Genomic DNA, 27,024 nt, shown 5'->3' with positions numbered 1-27,024 from the left:
GGGCCGCGGGGGTTGTATGTAAACCGTAATGTATTCAAACGTGTCTTGACGTGTAATATATTTGAAATAAATTGGCTGTAACGTCCTGCCTAATAACATCGTGAGTTATTTACACCGAAGGAATTATGCCGACCGGTATATACACGGCTAATAATGCCCAGCTCTGATTGGCTCACACAGAAAGCAGTGTTATTATAATGCTTAGACCACTTCCCCAGCTCCAAACAAATGAACCTCTATATAATTCACATTTTTAGGTAAATAAACGGGTGTGAAGGGTAACTATGCGGCTTCTGTTTAATCTGCTGAACAAAAAATGTGACTTATCAGGTTTCACTGCAGCTCCTGGGCTCGGAACCTGGGAAAGGGTTAACAACACGTTTATTAATTTTCACATTATCAGCATTATCCTTGTATCTTTATATATATTTTTATATTTATCTTTCATTCAAAGGTCGCCCCCTAGTGGTCACTGCCAGGCAGTGATGGCGTTTATTCCCGTGTCTGCCAGCAGGGGGAGACATGGGACTCGGCTCGCTGTCGAGTGAATTCTTGTAATCAATGAGGAGCTCTCCCTGCTGGCAGGAATGCGCCACAAACCCCGCTTTACATCGCCTTTGTGTACAGAATAAACAGGGAATACACCCAGTAATAAGCTTAAAAGGTGTCCTCTGCACCCATTTACTGATGTCCCCCCTCGTGTTCTCATGCTTGGAAGGCCGTTCACCTTATTTTGGCCACAGTTGCCAAGAATAATAGATTTTCTTAGAGGGTCACATTATGTCATCGTTCTCCCATACATAACCTTTTTTGCCCTCTATCTTTCTGCTATTGACATTTCAAATAACAGAAATGTTGTTCTGCATGGTGTCAGGTCCGCCCCCCCCAAGCCTTTGGTCAGTGATATAGAAACCCGCATGAAGCCCCCAACACTGACCCCCAAATCTGGAAAAAGTGCAGCCCCGACCTCTAGGTCACTAAATTATATGCCAAATGCTGTGAAAAGACACGACTGAGCGTTATCATCATACTCTGTTTATATGGAAATTCATAAAACAGTTTACTTGCCAAAATAGATGAGTCTCATATTACATCATTCGAAAGATTGGGAGATGCAGTTTCTATAATTTTGCTCACAATTTACTCCTGTATCTGATAATGTGTTATCTTCCAGTCTCTTTAAAGATATGTGTGGGTGTGTGTGTACATTATATATATATATATATATATATATATACACATATACACACACATACACCCTATATATACACGAGAGCTCTGGCGGCATCTGTCATGATACAGGAGAAGCTTTACCTAAAAACACATTAAGTCCTTTAAAAAAACCAAAGAAAAAGCGTGCGGCCCACAATATGTGGTTCTGTAAACATGTCCTTCACTTAAATAAAAAGTTGCACATTCGCTTTCTTCGCAGGTCATTCCCTGGCACGACGGCGCGCAGGGGAGTGCGGTTTGTCTCTGGGACATTGCATTTCCAGGTTCAGATCCTCGTAGTGTAAAAGCAGAAGGAATAGGGCATTTTGGGAGAGGGTCTGAGTTATTTTTCCCTTTTTCAGAATTTTTCCTACTTATTGTGCAGAGAAAAAAGTTATTCCGCCCAGAACCTGCAAGGGCTGCCCAGCTTAAAAACAAACAATAAATGGAGGGTCCGATGGAGTTAGGTGGGAAGTGCAGTCAGAAACCTGTTCGAAGGTTGCATCAGTTCTCTCTGTGCTTATTTCTGGGTCATTACTCCAAGGAGTCACTGTTCCCCAAACCCAGCTCACTGACATTCGTTGTCTGAAGCTCCTCGCCATCTTCGTCAAGTTCATCCTCTTCCATGTCCTCTTCCTCGTCTTCTTCTTCGGAGCCATCCAGCGAGTCGTCGTTGGCCCCCAGTATGGCCTGCTGCATGGTCAGTGCGTCGGAGGACAGGGACTGCAGGCCGTCCACATTCACAGACCCTGAAGGAGAAGAAGCCGTGAGTTTTGGGTCCCTACAGCAGATCTACAATAACGTATTTTAACCTTGAGAAAAACCACATTGTGAGGAAATAGCAACTGAACAACTATTTACAAACACACCGCGCTCTGCTGTCATTTTTTTTTTATAGATTTTTTCTGCACAGTGAGGGGTCCCTGGCTAATTTGTTTTATTGAGATTAAGAGGGTCCTCAAAAACACTAATATTGTAAATCTGTGTGTATTAAAAGCCTTTGGTGACCTCAGAGAGCAGCGCATGGACTGTCTTACAGGCGATACATTACCATCAGGGTTTGTCCCGGGTAGGACTCCTTGTTGCTGCAGGACGCTGGCTGCGATTGAGTTAGGCCAGAACCTTTGAGTCGGCCGGTGCTGGGACTTTATCTTCTTGGCTTTGGGTGTAGGGTCAGGGTTACTGGCGTCCAGCATGGGCTGCAGAATGCGCCGCCTGGCGTTGATGAACCTTGGAAACACAACAGAGGGAAGTTAGGATATTAATTGGTGTAAAAACATCATAAAAATTAATGATTTCTATTAAAAACAAGAATCTAGACTGTCTTCTGAAAACCTGAGATTTTATGGCATGTGGGTAAGGAATCAGCAGCGGTTACACATACTGGATGCAGGTAGAAGACCCTCAGAAGCCCCCAAAAAGTGAGCTTGAGGGAATACACAAAACCAGCGCTGCGGAATATGATGGCACTATATCAATCAATAATTTGTACAGTGCCGCTACATGCGATCCCCTACAGCGGCACTGAGTATTCTCCGGCTCTCCGCTCCACGAGATTAACGCTGGAGTCGCTTGTCATCTGCTGTGCGTGTGATAATGAGGACTGGCCCCGCGAGTATACCCATGCTAAAGGGTACAGCCCGTTCCTGAAGCACATTATGGTCACAGTACAGGAGCCTCACTCAGCTATCTGTAGCTATAAGGAATATTCTCTTTAATTCACTGCCAGACACATCGCGCATGACCTGGGGCCACCATTCCAGGGCAGACACTTACCAGTTGTTGACCTGCAGTAACGTAAGGTTTGTCTGAGCTGCGATCTGTCGCTTCTCATCCTCGGTGGGATACGGGTGCTGGAAGAGAAAGACGGGCAGTTAGGGGTGGGATACGGGGGCTAGAAGGGGAAGGCAGGCAGTTTGGGGGATACGGGGGCTGGAAGAGAAAGACAAGCAGTTAGGGGTGGGATACGGGGGCTGGAAGAGAAAGACAGGCAGTTAGGGGTGGGATACTGGTGCAAGAACCTAAAGTCAGCATTATGGAGAATGTCCGGGTACGAGTGGAGCGCCGGGACCTCACGGGGCCCGTCTAGTCTGCCCATTATCCCCACTAAAACCCAGGAAGGAGCTGTGTCTTTATATCCCGGGCTCTCCAGCACTGAGATGTTTTTCTGGGATGCAGCAAAAACATCTTATAAACAATTGATAGATATTTAAATTTGACGAGATGTGCGCCGGCCTCTCTGGGGGTGCTGTTGGAGACCCCTGATCTAAATACACGCAAAGTTTATTTAATAATAATGACTAAAGAACATTTTGCGCTAATCAGCTGCCTCCTGAAACCGGACACTTTTCAGTAGTTTTTTGTGCCGCGCATGTTGTGCTGCAGGTGGCAGTAGTGAGTTAGAAATCCCCCTCAAAAGCTCATTTACACAAATTCACAGCATAAGAGGTCCTTTACCCCACCAAAGCAGCTCCATGTACCAGGTGAGGGGTAGGATGCGTGTAATAGCACCTGTGAGACATTTTTGGGCTGGATCCAGAATGACCCGGAGTCAGGTTGTTCAGTAAAACATTCTGGACCCAGCTGGGTGCAGCGTGCGGGAAGCGGGTGCAGCGCGCGGGAAGCGGAGTTTGGGAAGCGGCTGCGGAGTTTGGGAAGCGGCTGCGGAGCGTGGGAAGAGGCTGCGGAGCGTGGGAAGCGGCTGCGGAGCGTGGGAAGAGGCTGCGGCGCGTGGGAAGAGGCTGCGGCGCGTGGGAAGCGGGTGCGGCGCGTGGGAAGCGGGTGCGGCGCGTGGGAAGCGGGTGCAGCGCGTCAGTCTAACATGAAGGAGGATTTACTGCTTCCTAATACTAAGAACTAATAGATTGGAAATGATCCGGCGAAGGGCGGCTCACGGGGCCCTTGGGGTATTAAATGAAAAGCAGGAGCCAAAGAAGTAAAAAAAACGAATTCCAGCAAAAGAAGAAAAGCGTTACAGCGGCATTAACACGGGGCACCGGCAGCGGGTCACCAACAGGCTAATGAATATTAAAGGTTCGGTGACATTTCGGATTTCATTACTTTGCCCTTCGAGTAAAGTTGACCTTATATGCACCGGCAGCTCCGGGAGATCTCTCCGCGCGTCCCCCAAAACACAAACAGATGAGGGGTCCGGCCGTTACATCTCTCGGAAATTCAACAATCCCCTCAATAAGCTCAAGAGATCTCAGACACCGGCACGGAAAATGAGGAAATCCCTAATTCCCAAGGGGGGCGGAAAAAGCCCCCTAAAAACAAACAGCAGAACCGTTCAGGAAAGTTGTCCCGGGATTTACCCCGGCATTCCAGGGGAACATAAATCTATATAAAATATATGTGCATTGAAGATAGCGGAGGTTGTCATGGTGACAAAGCAGGGCATTTAAAGGGTTCTGGTGTAATGGAGTGTCGGCAGGTAAGGCCCCAAGTGACCCACGTTGATTCTCCAAAACGAAGAGGCCCCGAAATGTTGTCCTTTCCAATAAAAACCACACGTAGGGCAGACATGCAAAGTAGAAACAAAATGATTACAGTTGGAACCCCCCTGCAGGCGAATTCCTTTCAGCAGGTCTGGGGACGGCTCCCCCTCCCCACTCCCCTCTTTGGTTTAATCCTTGGTAATAAATATAGCTACTCGCGGGTCACAATAGTCTCTGGCAGAGCCGGGAAAGCCCGGCTTAGCAGCCCTCAGCCCCAATTCAGCTACCGTGTGAGTGATGGAGGCAACGACCTCTAAGCCCCCCCCCCCCGTAACTGCCTTTCTACATAAAGCCCGTTACAGGGCTGGGGTCCATCTGTGGTACTGGGGTAACCCATTCTGTGCAATACAGCATACAGGGTATCAGAAATAGACTAGGGTACACCCCAGCAGGGCACCGTGGCCCCCACACAGCCACGGCCAGAGGTTAAAGCACCCAGTTCATATAAAATGTGACTACATGCAGTTAGTATGAAGAAGAGCGTTTTACCATCACACCTGCACCAACACCACCCGTTCAGCCCCTTCTCCCTGGCTTAGGGGCTTGCGTGACCGGGGGCTGCAAGTGGCCTGGATTCACGGAAAGCGCAACGTGTCCGTTGTTCAGTATGACGCGTGGATACAGGAGACTTTGTATCTTTTGAGACCTTGAAACGTGTTTTAAATGTGATGTAGGATTCTATGAGAAGGGTCAGTCGAGTGCCCCGAGTGCCCACGGCGTACCGAGCCCCCCTGGCGGACCGGTAAACGCGGTTTCATGAGACGTCAGAGTCTCGGCATGAAGCGCCAGCTCATTCCCGCAAACGTTGAAATGCGCTTGTGGAGGAATCCACTCTGCGGGCCCGGGCATGAAGGGGTTAATGCTCTGCAGCGCTGCAGCTTCCCATTTACCGCAGAATTGATGTCTTCGTTAAAGTCGTCTCTTCCTGATAACGTTCTTCGTGCGGGAATTAAACGTTCAGAAGAGATCCGGCGTAAATAAAGCTGAAAAGGCCCCCAAACACTCCATTCCCTGAACACAGGGGCCCCGCTCACACTGATGGGCCCTTTCTGGAGGTTGGGGCTTCACGCGGTCTTCTGGTTACCGACGGCTCCTAGGTGGAGGAAATCTCTTTGCCTTCATGGTGCCAGTTCCTAGAGTCTAATTTTAGGTCAGAGGGGCTGATTGCTGAGGCAGGGATGGTACCCCAGTGGGGGGCATATTGATAAAGAGAGGGCAATAGACACTGGCCCCGAGGGGAGGAGAGAGGAAGCTATATCACCCCACAGTAGGGTGGGAGAGACGGACCTGCGTTACCCCTCCACGGGAGTGGCAGGGGTGAGACTGGGTGGGAGAGACGGACCTGCGTTACCCCTCCGTGGGAGTGGCAGGGGTGAGACTGGGTGGGAGAGACGGACCTGCATTACCCCTCCGTGGGAGTGGCAGGGGTGAGACTGGGTGGGAGAGACGGACCTGCATTACCCCTCCGTGGGAGTGGCAGGGGTGAGACTGGGTGGGAGAGACGGACCTGCATTACCCCTCCGTGGGAGTGGCAGGGGTGAGACTGGGTGGGAGAGACGGACCTGCGTTACCCCTCCACGGGAGTGGCAGGGGTGAGACTGGGTGGGAGAGACGGACCTGCGTTACCCCTCCGTGGGAGTGGCAGGGGTGAGACTGGGTGGGAGAGACGGACCTGCGTTACCCCTCCACGGGAGTGGCAGGGGTGAGACTGGGTGGGAGAGACGGACCTGCGTTACCCCTCCGTGGGAGTGGCAGGGGTGAGACTGGGTGGGAGAGACGGACCTGCGTTACCCCTCCGTGGGAGTGGCAGGGGTGAGACTGGGTGGGAGAGACGGACCTGCGTTACCCCTCCGTGGGAGTGGCAGGGGTGAGACTGGGGGGGAGAGTCACGTTAAAGAACGAGCTATCTTTATGTATTCACGTTTGATGGGGCTGTTTGGGGCAGTAAAAGGTCTCTTTAATAATGATTTTGTGTCGCGCTCGACCACGTGTGAGGAGGCCACGCACCGCGGTCACGGAGAGCGAGGAAGTCACTGACTGCTTGCCCTGGCTGTCAGATGCCCCCCGGCGATGGGGCGGGATGTGGAGGGCTCACGGACCCCACTATAGAGAAGCGTTTTTGGGACGTTATCAAGCGGCGCTCTGAGTGGAAACTTTCTTACCATCAGATGCTGGAAGAGCCACGAGCGCATTATGTTGGTGGCCTGTTTCGGGAGGACTCCACGCTTGTTCTTTGCCTTTTTGTCTTCGCTGTCGAGCAGGGAGGTCAGTTCCAAGTTAACCTGAGGGCAGGAGAAGACAAAGCTTCAGCAAACAGGAGCCTTCCGAGCCTCGCAGGGAGACAGAAAGGAAAGGAGCAAAAATGGTCAGAATGAGAAATCCGCTCCAAAGTAAGCCACACCCCTTTTGGCCCCTGTGCACCCCCCCATTCAAGCCCCTGGCCCCCAATGTCTCTCTCTCACCCCATCTCATGGCCACGCAGGGAGCACAGCTACTAATGTTTCTCCCACCCCATCTCACGGCCATGGAGGGGCACTAGGGGACTGTGGCCTCTCTCCTACCCCCATCTCACGGCCATGGAGGGACACTAGGGGACTGTGGCCTCTCTCCTACCCCATCTCACGGCCATGGAGGGGCACTAGGGTTCCAATAACAGGACTTGTTAGATTTGCACCAATGATTAGCAATTGAGTTCACGCACATTCCACGCACGTTCCACGCGCATTTCACACGAGGGGCTTTGAGAGTCGATGCTCTTGTGATAAACCCCCCTGTATCAGCGAGACTGGGCTTTATCACTGTTCAAACAGACGACCGCTTCATAAGCCCCTCTTCTTATACAAAGGCAGCACGTTGTCATGGAGACCACCTTCCCAATCCTTGGTTTACAATAGCATCTTGATTTCCATGGCAACTGGGGGCGAAGGAATAAAATCCGGTGGCACTTTAGCCAGTTTATGTGATCCTAATAAATAAACAAGACACGTGGATCCCAAGCAGTCGCCGCATCTTCTTCTTGCCTTACACGGCGTGCAAGGGGTTAAAGCGACTAAGTTAACCCCTGTTTAGCAGCGTGTGGAGTAAGCGTGGCTGCGGCTCCCAGATCTCTCCACTCGTCCCGCGCTCGTGAATCATCTTGAGGCCCAAATGTGGTCCGAGATATCCGCATTCATCGCACCAAGGGGTCACAGGAATTCACCCCAAGGGGCCAGGATGGGCCATACTGTAAATAGTTATGAATTGAAGCAGTAACGGGGAGACATCGCTATTCGTATGTATGATTTTAGCTCAGAGGTACTCGGCGCTTTACAATTTACAGTATAATAAAGGGAGACATTATATAGGGTCGTATGTGTACAGAGGCACTCACAGTAAGAATGAATACGTTGGAGAAGGGGCCCTGCCCCGCAGAGCTTACAGTCTATGCAGTAGTAGGGAGTGGGCAGACATGCTGATCTGGAGCCGGGGCCACTGATAATCTGGATACAGAATATGGAGTCTGTCCCTCCTGCCTGGCAGGTAAAGGGTTTATTCCCTGCACATCGTTCTTCTCAGGTGAACCTCATCCTCCTTTGCAAACCAGTATGCCCCAAAATAAATCCTGGGTCATTGGGGAGGGCCACTCGCTTGCGCAGGACCGTGTGTACATACCCCTGTGCAACAGTGGCCTCCGGTGGCTGGAGGATGCATTGATTTGAAAGTTAATGGGCCCCATTCAAGAGATGAATGGCACCCAAAGGGTGCGTGGATGGACCCCTTTCCCTACCCGGGGTAGGACTCTAATTCACTATTTATTATCCCAGAGTACAGACAGAGGCAGGGGAGAGGCAGGGAAAGGGGTTAGTACAGGAATCATACTCCAGGATCAGGACCCTCTTGAATGTCTTAACATTTGTTAATCGCCCCCCAAACCTTCCCTTAGTAAATGGAGGGTCCTAGGGACTGCTATGTCATTTTTTTTATAAGATATTTAATATATGTAAATATATACTTTTTTATTGCTATTTTCGTTAATGTAATGTATTCAGGGGGGTCTATTTTTTTATTTCAGGTGAGGACATGCGTGTTGTTATTCCCACTGCACACCCTCACCTGCAACTCCCAAATGGCAAACAGCTCGTATTTTATGCAAGTGAAGGTATGCAAGGGCAAGTGATTTAAGTCTGAGGATCCAAGTTAGCCCTTAACTTGAGTGTGGTGGCCCTTCCTGTACTGGCACGGAGTGCAGGGGCCCTTCCTGTAAGGTTCATTCAGTTCCCTAGGGTTAAATTCACTTTAAACCTGGCTGGAGGGAGAGTTTATAAAATATGTCTGACAGCAGCTGCCCTTTTAATGCCGGGAAGTTTTTGGGATCAGATGTAGGTTCCCTGTACGAACCCAAATAAACGAGGCTCCAGCATGGGCATGAACGTGAGGTAAGAGACGAGCTCCGAGATGACGGACCTACTCCGGAGCCACCAGGTCACGACGGCACGAAGAATACATGAGAAAGGCTCTGGCAGAAGTCTCTTTACGTGTTTTACCGAAAGACTGTCTGCCGAGAGAGACACAAAGTCAGGATGACCTAAAAAGCCTGAATCACCCGCCATGTTCCAGACAGAGAGAGGCATGGGGGGCGTCGGATCCTGCACTCCCTGCCCCAGGGTATCTGGTTTGGGGTACCTGCCTCGGGGTATCTGCTTTGGGGTACCTGCCTCGGGGTAAGTGCTATTCCGGGAATCTACCTCCTAAAAGGTCAGCAGATAAACACATAAATGTGGCTATTGTTCCAGAAGCCACGGCCTGGATCGTCGTACCGCCGGGTACTGGGGTAACTTCCATGCGGAGATTCATTACAACTCATTGACTTTTCCTTCCCCGCTTCCTACTTGTTACATTTTATAGCGGCAGCAGATTCTGTGGCGCTGCACACTCGCTGCTCCCTCTCACATTTTACGTGCGTTACGTTTCTTAATGCAACGAGTTCTCCTGTCCCAACCCACGAGAGGACGCCGTTGGGGTAGGGTGACCACGTCGGCCACGTATAACTTTTCCATATTGCTGACCAGCCCAGTTAAAGTGCTTCCCTGCAGTATGGAGGATGTATAACTGACTAACTGGCTCCCTTCCATAAGTCTATACATCCTCCATACTGCAGGGCAGGACTTTACCTGGGCTGGTCAGAAATACGGAAAAGTTATACGTGTCCCGGAAAACACGGCCCATCTTCTGAAGGACCCGGGGGTCTTATTCTGGATGTTGGTGGCATTTCATAGAAAAGAGCTACAGCTGGCAGCCCAAAATGGCCCAAGCTGATCATCAGCTGATCTTTAGACTAAATGACAACAAAAACTGGGGGTGGGCTTCCAAGATGGCTGTTCGGGGGCTTCCTGTACAGGGGGTACCATGGGACGCGGTGTGTTATCCTCCCGTGTAGGTCGGTACATGTGCAATGTGGGGTGTAATTAGTATGTTGTATGTAAATACTATAAATGCCCCAATAATAAAGTTAAAATCCCGCCTTTCCGTGGGCGGAGCTTACCTGCGCATTCTGTATCTGTATGGCGGCTTGAGGGATTGTCTGAGTTACTACCTGACCCTGCGATGTTACCATGGCAACCGGCTGGTACAACGCACCCCCTAGTGAGGAAATAAGCGTCAATTAGAATATATAGAAACAGTAAAACCCCATACAGATTCACCGGAATATTAATCCCCCCGCGAGATGAAAATAACGCAACGGCTGTATCCCCGCAGCTTTACAGCACGCTAGGTATTTATCTGGATAAAGCATCTGCCGCACAGGGGGAGTTGGATAATTTGGAAAGTTGAAAATGTCGAGCAGCCAAAACCCCCCAAAATAACCCAAAAAAACGTTATTCCAACGGCTCGGACATCAGTGAGTAAAATACAGAGAATACTCCCGCTTCACCCCGCAGATTTGGTAAATACATTTTAAAGGAAAGAGGGCTTTGAAGGGTTAACGTATCCTCGAGAGGGCGGCAGGCGCTCTAATTCATGAATAATGGAACGATATCAGGGGATATGTTCACAGGAAGACAATATAGCGAGGCTGGCCTCCTCTCCTCGGGGAGCGAGACAATACGGAGGATAAACTACCTCCGGCTCACAGACAGGAGACCAAATAATAAAAAGAGCCAGATAAAAGCTGAAGGAGCCAATAAATATGGCCGGTCACCGGGGGCTGCAGTGAGCCAGCAGCCGAACACGGTACCCCGAGAGAGCCAGCGGACCCCCAGGATAGAATATGTAAACCGCACCAAGGGCCACACCGCCAGGAGTATTTATATTATCTTAATTATTTGTTATATAGCACCACCATATTCTGCAGCTCGGTACAATGGGCCATAGAGATTGGGGAAGAATAACCCCAAATGTACATTGATCATCACTTCACAGATGCCATGTTCATGGGAAGCGGGGACAGCGCATGTGCCCCGGCGTCAGTGACAGATGAGGATCCGTCTTGTCTCTCCGTGAGAAGTTAAAGCGGAAAAAAATCCTTATGACTTCATAATCTTCTAAGTGCCATAATGTTCCTCAAGTTAAGAAGCGATTAGATTACATCACAACCCTTTCTCGTCACAATGTTCAATACCTGGCAGCATTCTCACCTGACACGACTTGTGCCGAGTTGACGGTTGTCATGGATAAGTTTCCTTGTTGCAGAGCCGAGGCAGGGACCACGATCCCTGGCGGGTTTTGGGATAAGGCGCTCAGGGAGTTCGGGGAGTTCTGTAACATGTCCTGGGGAAGGTAAGGAAGCAAAGTTATGATGGAAACCCACTCTATTAACCCGGACTCACAGCCCGACTAGATTCAGTCTGTGCCGGCACTCATAACCCCCCACGAGAATCACACGCACCCAACAAACATTCATGTGATATGAAATCTCACCCGGTGAGGGGCTCATCTAAATCTGACCGTCGCCCCATTGAACCTTCTCATTTTCCCGCTGCTGTCAGAGCTCAGACCGTACTGGGTCCTTGGCCAGGAGGGTGATACACTCCAGACTTTACCATATTTCATGTTTGCAAGATGGAAGCTAGCAAGTGTGTGTGTGTGTTGAGTGTATGGTGTTAGTGCGTATGCATGAGTATATGTGTTGGATTGTGGGTATGTTAGTGTATGGTGTTAAAGAGTGTGTGTGTTACTGTATGACAGTAGAGTGTATGAGTATATGCTGTTAGAATGGGTGTGTGTGTCACTGTATGGTGTTAGTATGAGTGTGTGTGTTACTGTAGGACAGTAAAGTGTATGAGTATATGCTGTTAGAATGAGTGTGAGTGTCACTGTATGGTGTTAGTATGTGTGTGTGTGTTACTGTAGGACAGTAGAGTGTATGAATATATGCTGTTAGAATGGGTGTGTGTCACTGTATGGTGTTAGTATGAGTGAGTGTGTTACTGTAGGACAGTAGAGTGTGTATGTTAGAGTATGGTGTTAGAATAACGCACTGTGCGGAATTTATTAGCTACAATAGATGATACATTTATAAACAGCATGTGACGGGTGACTGTGTTTTGTGCACACGCGTGATCTGCAGTCTATTTTAGAGCGCAATCGTTTTCTCAGATTACAGCTTTACCGTGACAAGTTCCACACGTTTAATTATCTGCATCCGAAGCCATTAAGCTGTGGAGTGAACTCGCTTCGGCCCTAATGACTCCCGTGCTTCTCGTCAAGCAGCTCAGGCTCTTCTATGTGATCGGAAACCAGATGACTTCCCACGGTCCACTTCTCCGGCCTCCCCTACAGATGTACATCAGGGCAGGCCTCCAAAATAAGGAGCCTCAGACATTGCCCAGAGTTGGTGGCCAGCAGCTCATCCATGGATGCCTAGAGGTCAAGGCTATCTGTACGAGCCACACACCAAGGGGTCACATCCCACCATAATCCCTCAAGGGCCGATGGTCAGGACGAAAGATCCGAAATCCAGTAAAAGACAGATCTTCCCGGAGCCGCAGAATAAGGGGCCATTTCCATGCAAGATGGAGGACCGAGCAAGGTCTGAGCTCTTACAGCCGCCGGATTAGACGGGCAGACGGCTCTGATGTGCCGGCGGAAGGTGGGTTTCTGGGCTTTGGGCCATTTGGCTGTTGGATGAGAAGCCAGTGAGGGTCCGTGGCCCCCCGCTACCAGCCCTCTCTTTACATGAAATATATAATATATAAATGGGTAATTTTTCTCGCATTCTGTATCAATGATGTCGTTTAAGGGGGTATTTCAGAAAATAATCTGCCGATTATGACCAACTATGTTACATAAACTCTGTTTATTGTGGGTAATAAATAACACAGATCCCGGCGCTTTGCCCCTTTGGGTGGGATTTCTCTGCATTGAGTCAGCAGCGCTGGGGCTGTCGGGGCACACGGAGGGGTAATTATTGCTCCATTAGCTATTTATTTTAGGGATAATATTTTCACTGGATCCTCGGATCTTTGCTGAATTCTCGCTCTTTTTCCTGACCGACGTATTCTAATTAGATCAACGCTTAAAAAAAAACGCTTCTCAGCAGCCGCAGGAACGCTGAACATCTCATTAGCTTCTCACTTCTTATTTTCAGCAAAATTACTGATAAAAATGTGCATCTCCGCTCGCCGGAGTTTGCAGCCTCCTTGGCTCATATCAAACATCTCTCGTCGCCCTGGATGCCAGCTGTTGCCATGACGACCCGCAATAATAGAAGCTAATAAATTAAAACGAGATGCTCGTTGAGCAATTATTGTCCTCCTTTATGCAAGTTTCTTGCTAATTTCGCTCATAAGGGAAACTGCAATAAAGCGCTGGAGGAATAATAAGTCTATTTCTAGAGGATATTAGCAAACAAGGAAAAAAACCTTTCCCCTTCTTAAGATCAGTGATTAAGTGATTTAGTTTTTTCAGGATGTCTAAATTAGATAGAGAATTTTATTTCCATATTTATTTATTAATTTGGATCCTTCATTGGAGATAAAATGAGATTTTTAAAACATTCACTAAATTCCCAATATTAATGTGCACGTCGGAGGTAGTTGAGATCATTAAACTCCAGACATGTTCCCGCGCGCTACCTACTGGGTGATAAAGTCGGTGAAACTGAAGAAATAACACGTAAGAGGCACATACCGTGTTACACGTATATATCCCGGGTAGAGGAACGACTGTCACTCCTGGGGAACGGGGTGCAAGTTCCCCCCCTACACTCTCCCCACCGCTAACACCCCAACAAACTCCCCCATACACGCTGGGCCGTTCCTCCCTCCCGAAATCTGACCACCCCCGGTGCCAATTGCCCCCAAGTCCACCCCTGCTTTCCAGCAACCACACGCTGAAACCTCCCATTGAAAGCGTCAGAAGATCTACTGGGACAGGCCTAATACCGCCACCTTCGTGCGTGGTTCACGCTCCACGCCGTCATGAAAGTAGCGGGCTTTACAGGGCTACCCTCCAGTTCCTGAGCGTGGTGGCCCCATGGAGCTGACGGGGTTAACCACGATCTGCACATTATACTGACACGTTTCATCCGGTTCAGAACGGGTCAGCGATACATTTTACCCACGGACCCCCAAGGCGGTCACATGTCACCTGACGTCAGGTCTCACCTGGGTCAGGATGCTATTGGCCGGCTGGTTTGGGGAGTACGAGCCCCCCAAGTCGTTCCTGAGTAGGTTGTCGCTGTGCATTTTGGTTTTCAGGCAGGTGATGTAGCGGTTGCAGAAGTCTTTGCACAATTCATTCACCTTCTCCAGCTCCAGCAGGTGGATCCGCAGAACCTGGATGGCTTTCACCATCTGGGAGAGAGAGACGCACATCGCGTTAACACCACATCACCCCAACCAGGGCATGACTGCCTAGTGCATTAACCCCGTGATGACCTGAAAGGGGTAGCTTTGGGGATCTTGTTTTACATGTGACACGTTCTTACCCGGCCGCCCCTGTATGCGGCTGATACCCCCCACTCACAGAAATGCTAGAGCTCCAGTAACAGAATCATCGTAAATGAGGGCGGACGATGACATCATCAAAAACATATATTCATTTCTCTCATAGTTACTAAAATGCGGCCGTCTTGGCAAAGTGGTAGTGTAGCGTGTATCACTCATGAACCGGCAGCCCCTGGATCTGCGTCTGGGATGAGATGGTAAATAAAATCTTTGGACCTATGACCTCACAGCGAGTGAAATGTTCTGACTTGTGACCTCGTCCACACGTTGGGTGTAATGCAATATGCAGAAGGCCCGGCGGCTCTGGCCCAGAAGTTGTAAAGTCCATTAATAAAGAGATTGGTGTGAGGCGGATAAGGCGGGAATCCGCTGACAATGGTTTTCTATCCTGCTTCTCTCTGCCGCGCATGTACAGCACAGGAATATCTGCGCGACATCAATCTCCCACTTAGCGTGGTGCAGCCGGGCAGTATATCTGTCCGAGGGAAGAGTTACGGTGCAGAGCGAGACGTGTGCCGGGCTGTAAGGAACACAGATGCTGAATTAATTGCCTGCGCGGCGCTCGGCGGCTGATTGAGTTGATAATGGCGAGATCTGACCTTTCTCTATTTTCTAATTATGTGCATCTAGGCTGCGCAGAATACATGATTTCTGCTCTAATGATGTCTAATGTCGCTGGCCTTTTCATCCTCTTTCCGCCAGAACAGTTTTTCTGAATTTGGATGGAAGGCGCAGCGGCGCATGGTGCGGTGGAGAGCTGCCGTAGAGAGCTGTCGGCAGAGGCTCCTGGGATGTGGATGCAGGTAATTCCATTGCTTAATGGTTTCTCTGAGACCGGTACGCGGCGGCAGGTTCTATAACCCACCGCTCTGATCCGAGGGCGAGATCCGTTACCGGCGTCTCCGTGCCGGGAGGTACCGGCAGTAAATATTAATCTCATAAACCAGGCCTGAGCTGCCGGGAGCAAAACCGCGTTACTGCAGCTTCCAACGTAACAAATTATTGTGGAAAAAGTGAAACCTATTAACTCCACGCTCATGCACAGGGGCTCACGGCGCCCGCTCATGCACAGGGGCTCACGGCGCCCGCTCATGCACAGGGGCTCACGGCCCTCGCTCATGCACAGGGGCTCACGGCGCCCGCTCATGCACAGGGGCTCACGGCCCTCGCTCATGCACAGGGGCTCACGGCGCCCGCTCATGCACAGGGGCTCACGGCCCTCGCTCATGCACAGGGGCTCACGGCCCTCGCTCATGCACAGGGGCTCCCCCCAGGGGAGACTTAACGATTACCGAGACTCGCACTAAACTCGTTTCCAGCGCTCAGGACGACGTCCTGCACTCAGCGCTGTTTAGGAGATGTGTAAATGCTTACATTTCCCAGCGCTGTTCGCTTGCGCAGCCCTCCAGTCGCAGAGATTACATTCGCTGACCTTTAAGATGCAATCCCTCCCAGAATTCACTTTGGAGAGACGGACTATTAACATTTACATGAAAGCCGAGCAAAACTCGGAACAAAAAGCTGACGCTTCACAGATTGGGCGGCTAACGACGGACGACACCTTCATTATTTTTCGTTTTTTTATACGCGCCAAAGAGCGGGAATCGTGTGCCGCTTTCTGAAAGTGTAACAAATCGTTTATTGAAATCGTTTAATTCAGGGGCTGTTTCCGTGGATTGCCTGTCGTGGTCGGGGCCAGGATTCCCATTTGGTAACGTTTTACTTTTCTTAAGCAATGAATAAGTTAGTGATCTCAGTGACGGCCCTTTCCTCATCCGCATGTATTCATTTTTAACCTCCGTGTGACCAGCGGGCAGGGGTGGCCCTGGAAGGAGGCCGAGGGCCGGCGGCTCTCACCTGTGTAACAATACATCGTATCATACCTGCTTCACGTGAGGTCATCAGGTATCAGAGTTTGCCGGAGACCCCGTTACCTCAACGTAAACGTTTTTACCTGGAAGGCAATTCTCTGTCCCTGCGACGTCTCACAGACTCCAGGGGGTCCCAGCTAATTGTGAGACTAATGAATTTCTTGACTAGAAACACAAATATTCACATTTACCAGATTATCGAGTTCGGGGTCTTCGCTGAAAAACGGTTTGTGCTCCTGTTCCTGCTGGTGGACGAAGTTCTCGATGTCCACGTCGAAGCTGGCCGAGGTGATGCACTCCGAGCCCTGCGTGGCCTGTTCACATTTCTCAAACAGCAGTGTTAGGAGCGGGAAGAGCGGGTGCCTGGGGGCAAACATCCATATCAGCCATTAGTCATTTAACCTCTGTGTCACTGCGTATATTCTGGCACACCAACAGTTAAGCCTCTGGCTTTGGTCAGGCCAGCGTTATTGGGGCGCAGTGGTGGCGAGGGGCGCAGGTTGGATCAGAGGGTAAGAAGTAGACTTAAGATGTGGGGGGGGGTTCAGAGCTGCGGGGGAAGCGCATTCTGCCCCAAGCTTCATGAAACGGGTTGCAGAGAACTTATCCGACAATCAGTGAACCTGCCGGGCCCCCGGCGTTCATACCAGCCGCTTATGTGATGGCCCAGCGGGCAGATACCCAGCCAGGAAGAGGATGGAAGCCACCGGACCGAGTAAAATGGGCCCCTAACCATTCATTTGTAGAAAAATATAAAAGCAAAGTAAGAATAAGTGCCACGCTATGTGGATATGTGAGCGGTACTGCACCCCAAAATCCCAACCAATATCCACAAATCACAGACGAAGCTGCAATGCAAGGGTTAAGGGCAATCGGAGGCTCCTTGTTTGCAGTTAATAACGTGGTGGTTTCTAAAGCCGAATATGCGCTAATCCCTGTTTAATGCAGGAGTCGGGGGCAGGGATATGAAATCACAGGCTGGGGTAGGAGTTATTGCACCTCCCGAGCTCCCGGCGGACGCCGGCTGCCATTTAAACAGACAGGAGATCAATTAAAAATGAAAGAGCAAATGAGCCCCGTAATCGGGGCCGGGAGATCAGTCAGGTATCGCCTGCCCCAGCCTCTGCCAGGAACATGTGGGGGGCGACCCCCTCCTCTTCCTTACTCCCTTATCCCCTTTCTTCTCTCCCCCGCCCCCCTCTCTCCTAACATTCTCCCATGCCTCCTCTTTTCTCTCCCTCCATCCCTCATCTCCCTCTTGCTTTTCTCCCTCCTTTCTCTCTACCCCATTCCTCAACTCCCTCCTTCTTCCCTTCCATCCCACTTTCCTCTTTCTATTCCCCAATCCTACTCCCTCCCCATTCCTCCTCTCTTATCCCTGATCTCCCTCTTACTCGCTCTCTCTCTATCCCATGCCTCATCTCCCTATTTACCATTCGTCCTCTCCCTCCTTCCCTTGTCTCTCTACTCTTCCACTTTCCTTTTTCTTTTTATCCCATACTACCTCTCCCTCCTTCCTCTCTTCTCTCCATCTCATCCCTCTCTCCCTCTCTTCTCTCCCTCCTTCCTCCCTCTCTCCCCCCTCTCCCTCCCCTTTGTCCCCATCTCATTCCCCCCCCTGGCTGACGGGCAGAGCTGTGCTGAATGCTCTCAATTAGGCCATTAGAGGAATTCATTTCGCTTTATTAGCCGGTGTCAGATCCTTTTTATTAGCGCCTGCAAACGACCCTCTGTCTGCAGTAAAATGTCATCCCCGTCCAGGCCTTTTATTTGTTCTTCGCTGCCGAGGATCAAACTCTCCTTAGAAATAGTTCAGAAAAGGCATTTATTTGCCTTCTAAATCCTGCTGCCCTTTAACCCCTTCATGTCCGGCAGAGCTGTTAACACATTTAACATTTCCTGGGCCGCCGATCAGGAAGCCAAAGGTATCTGCCCTGTGTGGCTCTCAAGCCCTATAATGCTGGCCACAGAAGGGCCCCTCGGGCTCCCTGGCGACGATGTATATGTAATAGTTACATACATACATACATATATATACAATGTATATAATATATATATATATATATATATATATATATGTACGGAGGTGTCCCGGAGTCAGGGCCCATATGTGTGAGACATTTTTCTGTCACCTACGTTTAATAATCAGCTGAAAGATGGCTGTGAATTTTATAGGGTGCACATTATTACCCAATTAGTGCTAATTTTACATACTGTAACGGGGGGGGGTCGCCGCTGAGCTTGCAGAATCCAGGCTCTGAGCTCAGAGCAGCCGCCACCAGAAGCTTCTTATTACATTTTAAATGACACAGAATTTTTACCTAAATTGAAAGATTCACATGAAACGGAAACCGGTTACTGTGTGAGGGGCAAGAGCAGAAGGGGGCTCAGGGGCCAAACCTTCACATCCAGCAAGCGCAGCAAAGATCCAAATAGACACTGGGTTATCAACAACAGGAAGCCGTACACGGGAACGGGACGGATATTACATAGAGTACGGGCCGGATATTACATACAGACTGTATATAAGAACCGGCCGGATATTATATACCAGGGGTTCTCAAACTGCGGCCCTCCAGCTGCTGCAGGACTACATCTCCCATAATGCTCCTTCAGCTAAGGGGCTGGCTGAGGAGTATGGGAGATGTAGTCCTGCAGCAGCTGGAGGGCCGCAGTTTGAGAACCCCTGTTATATACAGTACGGGCTGGATATTACATAGAGTACGGGCCGGATATTACATACAGTAACATACAGACTGTATATAAGAACCGGACGGATATTATATACAGTACGGGCCGGATATTACATACAGTAACATACAGACTGTATATAAGAACCGGACAGATATTATATACAGTACGGGCCGGATATTACATAGAGTACGGGCCGGATATTACATACAGTAACATACAGACTGTATATAAGAACCGGACAGATATTATATACAGTACGGGCCGGATATTATATACAGTACGGGCCGGATATTACATACAGTAACATACAGACTGTATATAAGAACCGGACAGATATTATATACAGTACGGGCCGGATATTACATACAGTAACATACAGACTGTATATAAGAACCGGACAGATATTATATACAGTACGGGCCGGATATTACATAGAGTACGGGCCGGATATTACATACAGTAACATACAGACTGTATATAAGAACCGGCCGGATATTATATACAGTACGGGCCGGATATTACATACAGTAACATACAGACTGTATATAAGAACCGGCCGGATATTATATACAGTACGGGCCGGATATTACATACAGTACGGGCCGGATTTTACATACAGTAACATACAGACTGTATACAAGAACCGGACGGATTTTATAAACAGTACAGGCCGGATATTACATACAGTACGGGCCAGATATTACATACAATAATCTGTCTGAGGTGCCCACGGTTAGTATGTCTCTTTTATCCCGCCATTACTGCTCCAGCAGGAAAGCCTCAGAGAGCGCGTGTTAATTTGAATTGAATAAGATCTTGTTAAATTTATTGACATGAAATGAGAAATCCGCGTGCCGCTTGGAGCCGTCCTGCTGCCCACAGGCAGGAAATTTTAATTAAAAATGTCTCTGGAAGCCGGTAATAGCGAAAAAAATCCGTTCACCGAGCTGGCAGGACCCGTCATGCCACGGAAACCAGCATCAGCCAAAACCCGGCCCGGAGGAAGGCCTGTGCCGACCCGAGTCCTGCAGGGTGCCGAAAAAAGCATACCCGACACCGCGAGCTTCTAAAACCACCCGGCGCCCTGAGCTTCTAAAACCACCCGGCGCCCCAAACTTCTAAAACCACCCGGGGGGCGCGAGCTACTAAAACCACCCGGGGGGCGCGAGCTACTAAAACCACCCGGGGGGCGCGAGCTACTAAAACCACCCGGGGGGCGCGAGCTACTGAAACCACCCGGGGGGCGCGAGCTACTGAAACCACCCGGGGGCGCGAGCTACTGAAACCACCCGGGGGCGCGAGCTACTGAAACCACCCGGGGGCGCGAGCTACTGAAGCCACCCGGGGGCGCGAGCTACTAAAACCACCCTGAGCTGGAGGGCAGCGGACGGGTCTATTCACTAAGAAGCAAAGTGTTCAGTTGAGTTAACATAACTTGTATGCCCTCACCTGCAACTTTCATATTTTTGTTTGAGAGTGCTAATGGAGGGCAGCTTTAATGAATATAGGAGTCGCACACTCGCAAGCACGCGTACTTTTGTGGGAAGACTCGAGACAGAGGACTCATGCACTTGCTTGTAGAGTACGCAGCGGAGCCCCCTTCCCGCGGTGTCTGCCACAGAGACTCACATTAGCATGTGACAGGCGTCTGAGCGCCCCGTACCTGTAGACTGCACGCTTGTCAGCTTCTAGCTGTGCCTGAGGGTCGATGGGGGCCCCGGGGACCGGGTTGGCTGGAGCAGAGGATGTTGGGAGATGCACTGGCTGGGCTTTGGCCTGCTGCTGGGCTGTAGCCGTCATCTGCATGAAAAAAAGGAGTTATTAGAATGACGCATCAGTAGCAAATAGTGACATCACACAAGAGACAGCTACATGGATTTACCCCGCAGCAGGAGCCCCAACCCCAGGACCACTTTATGATTAACCCTGAAATCAGGCTTATAGATAAAGACAGACGTCCCGGAGCTGGTGTATAGATAGAGAAGGACAGACGGCCCGGAGCTGGTGTATAGATACAGACAGACGGACGTCCCGGAGCTGGTGTATACATGTATACATGTGCTCATGTGGGGATATCTCTGTATAAATGCATATGGCTTTAAGCGCATCTTTTTTTGTAAATGTCTATGATTTGACAGCCTTTGGGTGAATAAAAAAAGCCCCACAAACAAATAAGAACACAGCAGGAGACACGTAATACGGTTTAATCTCCAGAGATATCCGCAGATCTCTGCCGCGGATCAGGCTGGCTTGTGCTGCGCCATATAACTGAAAATACAGACGGGGCCCGGCAGCATCGGCTATTCCGGGGACCAGGTTACTCCAAGGGGCCCACCAATAACACGCAGGATAACGGTGCAATATGATCTGACGGCACCGGCCAAAAGACCCCATTAATATCTCACAGAGAGAACACAGAATGGATCCTGCCAGGATCCTCACTGCAAGATCCCTGGTGCCACCTGTGACCGAATGGGGAATTGCACTTGTGCTCTGAATCAGAACCCAGTCCCTCCCTGGCCTTCGGCGGCACTCTGGCGGCACTCACCTGCTGACTCTCTTGGTAAGGGGGTGGGGGCACACTCTGGGTGGCCATCATTGTCAGAGCTGGTGCTGGGGAAACATGTTGCATCATGGGAATGATTCACATCTAGAGCCCTGTTGAGGGGGAGAAAGTTTTCTTTATTAAATAGATATGGATCCATCACAATTACTTTTGTAAATAATCAGAAACGTACAAATGAAGGGGGGGCGCTAATGACGTTTCACGCAGCTTTTAGTTTCCAAATTTTAGATTTTGAATTTTTTTGCAAAAGAATCAGTCTCTGAATGATGCAACATGTCACCCCGGGCAACGAGACAGGTAAGTGCGCATGGTGTTAATGGAGCAGGATCTAGTAAGAACTCAGCCTTCTGATTGGGTGAAGTGGGGATGGGTGGTTTGGGGGTGAAACGGGAAGGGTTGAGGTGGAGGGGTGTGTTGGGATTGGTTAAAATGAGAATTAGTGGGTTAAGGTTGGAGATGGCAGGAGTTAGGTTAAAGGGGGGTAGCGATAGGTTAAAACAAGGATTGGTGGGTTGGGGTTGAAGATGGGAGGAGTGGGCATGAAGCCCACCTTGAACCTCCACCCACGCTCCCTATACAATAAAATACCCAGGGGAGTACAGGGCCTGCTTATGCCCCCCCTCCCCATAGCCTGCCCATTGGGATAAGAGGTAAAAATATGTGTAACCCTTTGGAGAGACCCAGAGCCCTCTAAAAACCAACTAAAGGGTGCAACCTGTGGAGAGAAAAAAATTGAGTCCTCATTTTAGGCCCAAGGAGACGGGCAACGCAAAAATAAAATGAAAAAGTAACAAAAAGAAATCCCATCCGCACCTGATGGCGGCGGAATGTAAAATGGCAGCCGGTTGCGCGGTTTTTATATATTCCTATCCACCAGTGACCCCCAGTGGCGAGAGGTGGCATTGTGTCATCCACCGACCAGACGTTACCGATCGCCAGTTATCCGTGTAACTGAGTGGGGCATTTATCCTTTTATTTACCCGTTTAGTTTATAAAGCCGTTTCTATACACATTATCGGGGCTTTTAGGGCGGTAGAACCCTGCGATACCCTCAGGGTATTCTGGCCTCCTAGAAAAGAGGGGCATCGGGGGAGTAAAAAAAGGGACATTGGGGTATCAGGGTTTGGGAGGGGGGCTGGCCAGATATTTATCAAATATTTGCACATTATTAACCACATCAACAAATATTAGAAAAGAGAGTTTCACACATTCCGGCGAGCTCTGACTCCGAGGCTGGAGCCGCCTCTTATACTGAAAGACAAAAACCCAGAACCCGCCGGCAGATCGGCCCCCACCGGCCCGTTTCTCCTGCTGTAAAGACTCAAACCTTAATGCCTATCCCATGCATGTTTACATTCCCTCACTGTATGAAACACACATTACCTCTCAGACAAAGAAAGAAGGGCAGACAGAATGAGACGGAGGCTGAAACACAACCTGTGTGACACGCAGAACGAGGTGCTACAAGCTGAACGTATCTTGATTCCGCTGTCAGCGGCGTCATTTCACTCCGTGATTCCCGGTGGCGCCTCCTGCAGAGAGCCGCTTATAATTACAGCAAATAAAACAAGTCCCCCACACAGCTCCGCGCATGTGCCTCGGCCGATAGTTACTAGAGCATTATGTTCATCAGGACAGAAATATCTGCATCGTTCAATCACCCAGGAATCTCCTGCCTGAACACAGGTGTCGATGTTCAGCGGCCCTCGGGGAAAAAAAGAGACCCATGCCTGGTTGGCCCCATTTTTGTGTAAATGGACAATGATTTTGGAGTAACCGTTTAGGACCCCAACATCCCAGCAAACCAGGACCCTCAGAGAGGGGGGGCCATTTTAATCGCTGCACAGTGGGGACAGTTGGGGTGCGACGCCGGCCTTTAAAACACTTTGTGAGGACGAAGACCCAACAGAGCGACACGGACAGGGCAACAACACGAGACTGTTTAAATAAAAGCCTCGCAACACAAACCACCTGCCCCAACACCCCAAATAACTGCCCCTGCGAAGCATCATCGTGGACGGGGGCTCCATTACTTGCCATTCTGTGCCGGTCCGAACGTCATTCACCAAGCAAATGCCTCCTGGGGGCAAAAGGGTAACGTTATCTGCCCCTGCGATGCTGACATCCACCGATCAGTATAGATGGTAACTTTGGTCCAATGTCTGTGATCTGTCTCGGTTCTGGTCAGACTGGTTTCTAACCAGATACTAATTATTAGGACTCGTTATCACTAATTGATCCATTTCTCTGCTTCGTAGCCACGGGACCCGCTGCAGTCTCTGCTCCGAATGGAAGACAAGCCCAAATCTCAGACTCTAGACTGACGCAAAGAGCCGGATCAGTGTCCCCGGCTCCATGTCTTATCTAAATGTAAACTTTGGAAACTAACAAACTCATTAAATCCGGGCTCATTAGGAGCTGCTGACATTAGCCCATTAGCCAAGTACACATTCCACTAATGGATCTGCTGCTTCATGGGGCACAAGGGGGTTAATTGCCCCTTGTCTTTCTGAGAGTGTAGGTTTGAGATGCGGAGCGGAGTGGCGTGCGATGCGGAGTGCGATGCGGAGTGCGGCTGGAGATACCTGCTGATCCGGCACTTTCTTTAGGAAAGAATCCAATTTCCCGCGTCGCAGGGAACTGCCGCCCGCAAACTGCGGCACAAACCGCAGGTGACTGGTTCGCAATCAGTAGAAATTGTCCGAGCCGCGAGGGCAGCAGCCGCCAAGCCGGGATAATGTTATCTGTTTGTTTCACTCTCCAGCCTTTAAATAAATCTGTCGGCAGAAATAATGCCCCAGTAATTGCAGCGTCGGTGGCTCTGCGGGAGAGCGACATCTCTAATCAGGGGAGAAAGAAATGTTGGTGGTGGGATTAATGTCTCGGGAGACGACGTCCTCACCCCCCGGGGATCCCGAGAAGCAGCCGTGCAGAGATGAGACCGGCTCCGATTCCACGGGGCACAGAGGTGAGACCGGCTCCGATCCCGCGGGGCACAGAGCAGAGACCGGCTCCGATCCCGCGGGGCACAGAGGTGAGACCGGCTCCGATCCCACGGGGCACAGAGCAGAGACCGGCTCCGATCCCGCGGGGCACAGAGCAGAGACCGGCTCCGATCCCACGGGGCACAGAGCAGAGACCGGCTCCGATCCCGCGGGGCACAGAGCAGAGACCGGCTCCGATCCCGCGGGGCACAGAGGTGAGACCGGCTCCGATCCCGCGGGGCACAGAGGTGAGACCGGCTCCGATCCCACGGGGCACAGAGCAGAGACCGGCTCCGATCCCGCGGGGCACAGAGGTGAGACCGGCTCCGATCCCGCGGGGCACAGAGCAGAGACCGGCTCCGATCCCGCGGGGCACAGAGCAGAGACCGGCTCCGATCCCGCGGGGCACAGAGCAGAGACCGGCTCCGATCCCGCGGGGCACAGAGCAGAGACCGGCTCCGATCCCGCGGGGCACAGAGGTGAGACCGGCTCCGATCCCGCGGGGCACAGAGGTGAGACCGGCTCCGATCCCACGGGGCACAGAGCAGAGACCGGCTCCGATCCCGCGGGGCACAGAGCAGAGACCGGCTCCGATCCCGCGGGGCACAGAGGTGAGACCGGCTCCGATCCCGCGGGGCACAGAGGTGAGACCGGCTCCGATCCCGCGGGGCACAGAGGTGAGACCGGCTCCGATCCCGCGGGGCACAGAGCAGAGACCGGCTCCGATCCCGCGGGGCACAGAGCAGAGACCGGCTCCGATCCCGCGGGGCACAGAGCAAAGACCGTCTCCGATCCCGCGGGGCACAGAGGTGAGAACAGCTTAATAGTGACATCACACTGGTGCACGCGCTGAATTATACGTTGATAGTGACATCACACTGAGCACGCACTGAATTACACTTTAATAGTGACATCACACTGAGCACACACTGAATTACACATTAATAGTGACATCACACTGGTGCACGCAGTGAATTATACGTTGATAGTGACTTCACACTGAGCTCACACTTAATTGTGACATCATACTGAGCTCGGATTGGGTTACACGTCAATAGTGGCATCGGACGGAGCACACGCTGAATGTAATTTAGAAAAAGCACAGCACTTTGCCTAGTAAATCGGATGACATCAATATTTCATCATCATAATTTATTAATAAGGCTCCAACATATTCCGCAGCGCACTCACGATATTAAAGGAAATGATTCAGGAACATTATCTCATTAACAGACCGAGGAGGAATAATCCAACCTTCCACTCCTCAGCCGAGGTCACGGCAATCACTTCGCAAGCGAAAACACTTCGAAGTCGGTTCAGTAAGAGGCACAGAAGACGCCAGCAGCGTGAGCGCCTCCATGTGGCTGGTGGCCCATGATCACATATCGATGAATCGCACGGCCTGTAACGGCTATTAGTTAACGCATTAAATGCGCTCCGCGGTGAACCCGCTTGGTGTGATTCACGGCGGCTGCGCTCTGGGCTGGTATTCTGCGGATTGTATCGGCGGTGGGTCCTCGTCTATTTGTATTATGAAGAAGCCGCAGGGCTAACAGGGCTGTGACGGTCATCAACCTGGAGGCTGCCGGAGGAATTGGGCTCCGGTGGGGAGAGTAAAGCCGGACATGGAGGCTGCCGGAGGAATTGGGCTCCGACGGGGAGACTAAAGCCGGACCTGGAGGCTGCCGGAGGAATTGGGCTCCGGTGGGGAGAGTAAAGCCGGACATGGAGGCTGCCGGAGGAATTGGGCTCCGGCGGGGAGAGTAAAGCCGGACCTGGAGGCTGCCGGAAGAATTGGGCTCCGGCGGGGAGAGTAAAGCCGGACCTGGAGGCTGCCGGAGGAATTGGGCTTCGGCGGGGAGAGTAAAGCCGGACCTGGAGGCTGCCGGAGGAATTGGGCTCCGGCGGGGAGAGTAAAGCCGGACCTGGACGCTGCCGGAGGAATTGGGCTCCGGTGGGGAGAGTAAAGCCGGACATGAAGGCTGCCGGAGGAATTGGGCTCCGACGGGGAGACTAAAGCCGGACCTGGAGGCTGCCGGAGGAATTGGGCTCCGGCGGGGAGAGTAAAGCCGGACCTGGAGGCTGCCGGAGGAATTGGGCTTCGGCGGGGAGAGTAAAGCCGGACATGGAGGCTGCCGGAGGAATTGGGCTCCGACGGGGAGACTAAAGCCGGACCTGGAGGCTGCTGGAGGAATTGGGCTTCGGCGGGGAGAGTAAAGCCGGACATGGAGGCTGCCGGAGGAATTGGGCTTCGGCGGGGAGAGTAAAGCCGGA

The 27,024-nt window shown here is 51.0% G+C and overlaps 1 protein-coding gene across 4 annotated transcripts; it reads right to left on the bottom strand.

The window, feature by feature from the left end:
- Positions 1-1,746: 1,746 nt before the first annotated feature.
- On the bottom strand, positions 1,747-21,835 carry LOC149272622 (homeobox protein PKNOX2-like). 4 transcript variants are annotated; one of them, XM_089506887.1, is made up of 10 exons: positions 21,749-21,835; positions 20,864-21,000; positions 16,698-16,869; positions 14,294-14,482; positions 11,324-11,456; positions 10,231-10,328; positions 6,872-6,991; positions 2,989-3,065; positions 2,264-2,442; positions 1,747-1,961 (listed from the first exon to the last, which is right to left on the bottom strand). In XM_089506887.1, exons 1-10 carry the CDS (start codon positions 21,833-21,835, stop codon positions 1,747-1,749), a joined length of 1,407 nt encoding a protein of 468 aa, XP_089363013.1. The 4 variants fall into 4 exon arrangements, with proteins under 4 accessions (XP_089363013.1, XP_089363014.1, XP_089363015.1 ...); XM_089506888.1 differs by having other exon boundaries at positions 11,324-11,444; XM_089506889.1 differs by lacking the exons at positions 10,231-10,328; positions 11,324-11,456.
- Between the last annotated feature and the right edge of the window lie 5,189 nt (positions 21,836-27,024).

The sequence above is a fragment of the Sceloporus occidentalis genome, unplaced genomic scaffold (assembly GCF_023333645.1).
Source record: "Sceloporus occidentalis isolate IW3139 unplaced genomic scaffold, rSceOcc1.0.p SCAF_430, whole genome shotgun sequence".
Taxonomy (NCBI): Eukaryota; Metazoa; Chordata; class Lepidosauria; order Squamata; family Phrynosomatidae; genus Sceloporus; species Sceloporus occidentalis.
This window is presented reverse-complemented; position numbering and strand designations above follow the sequence as displayed.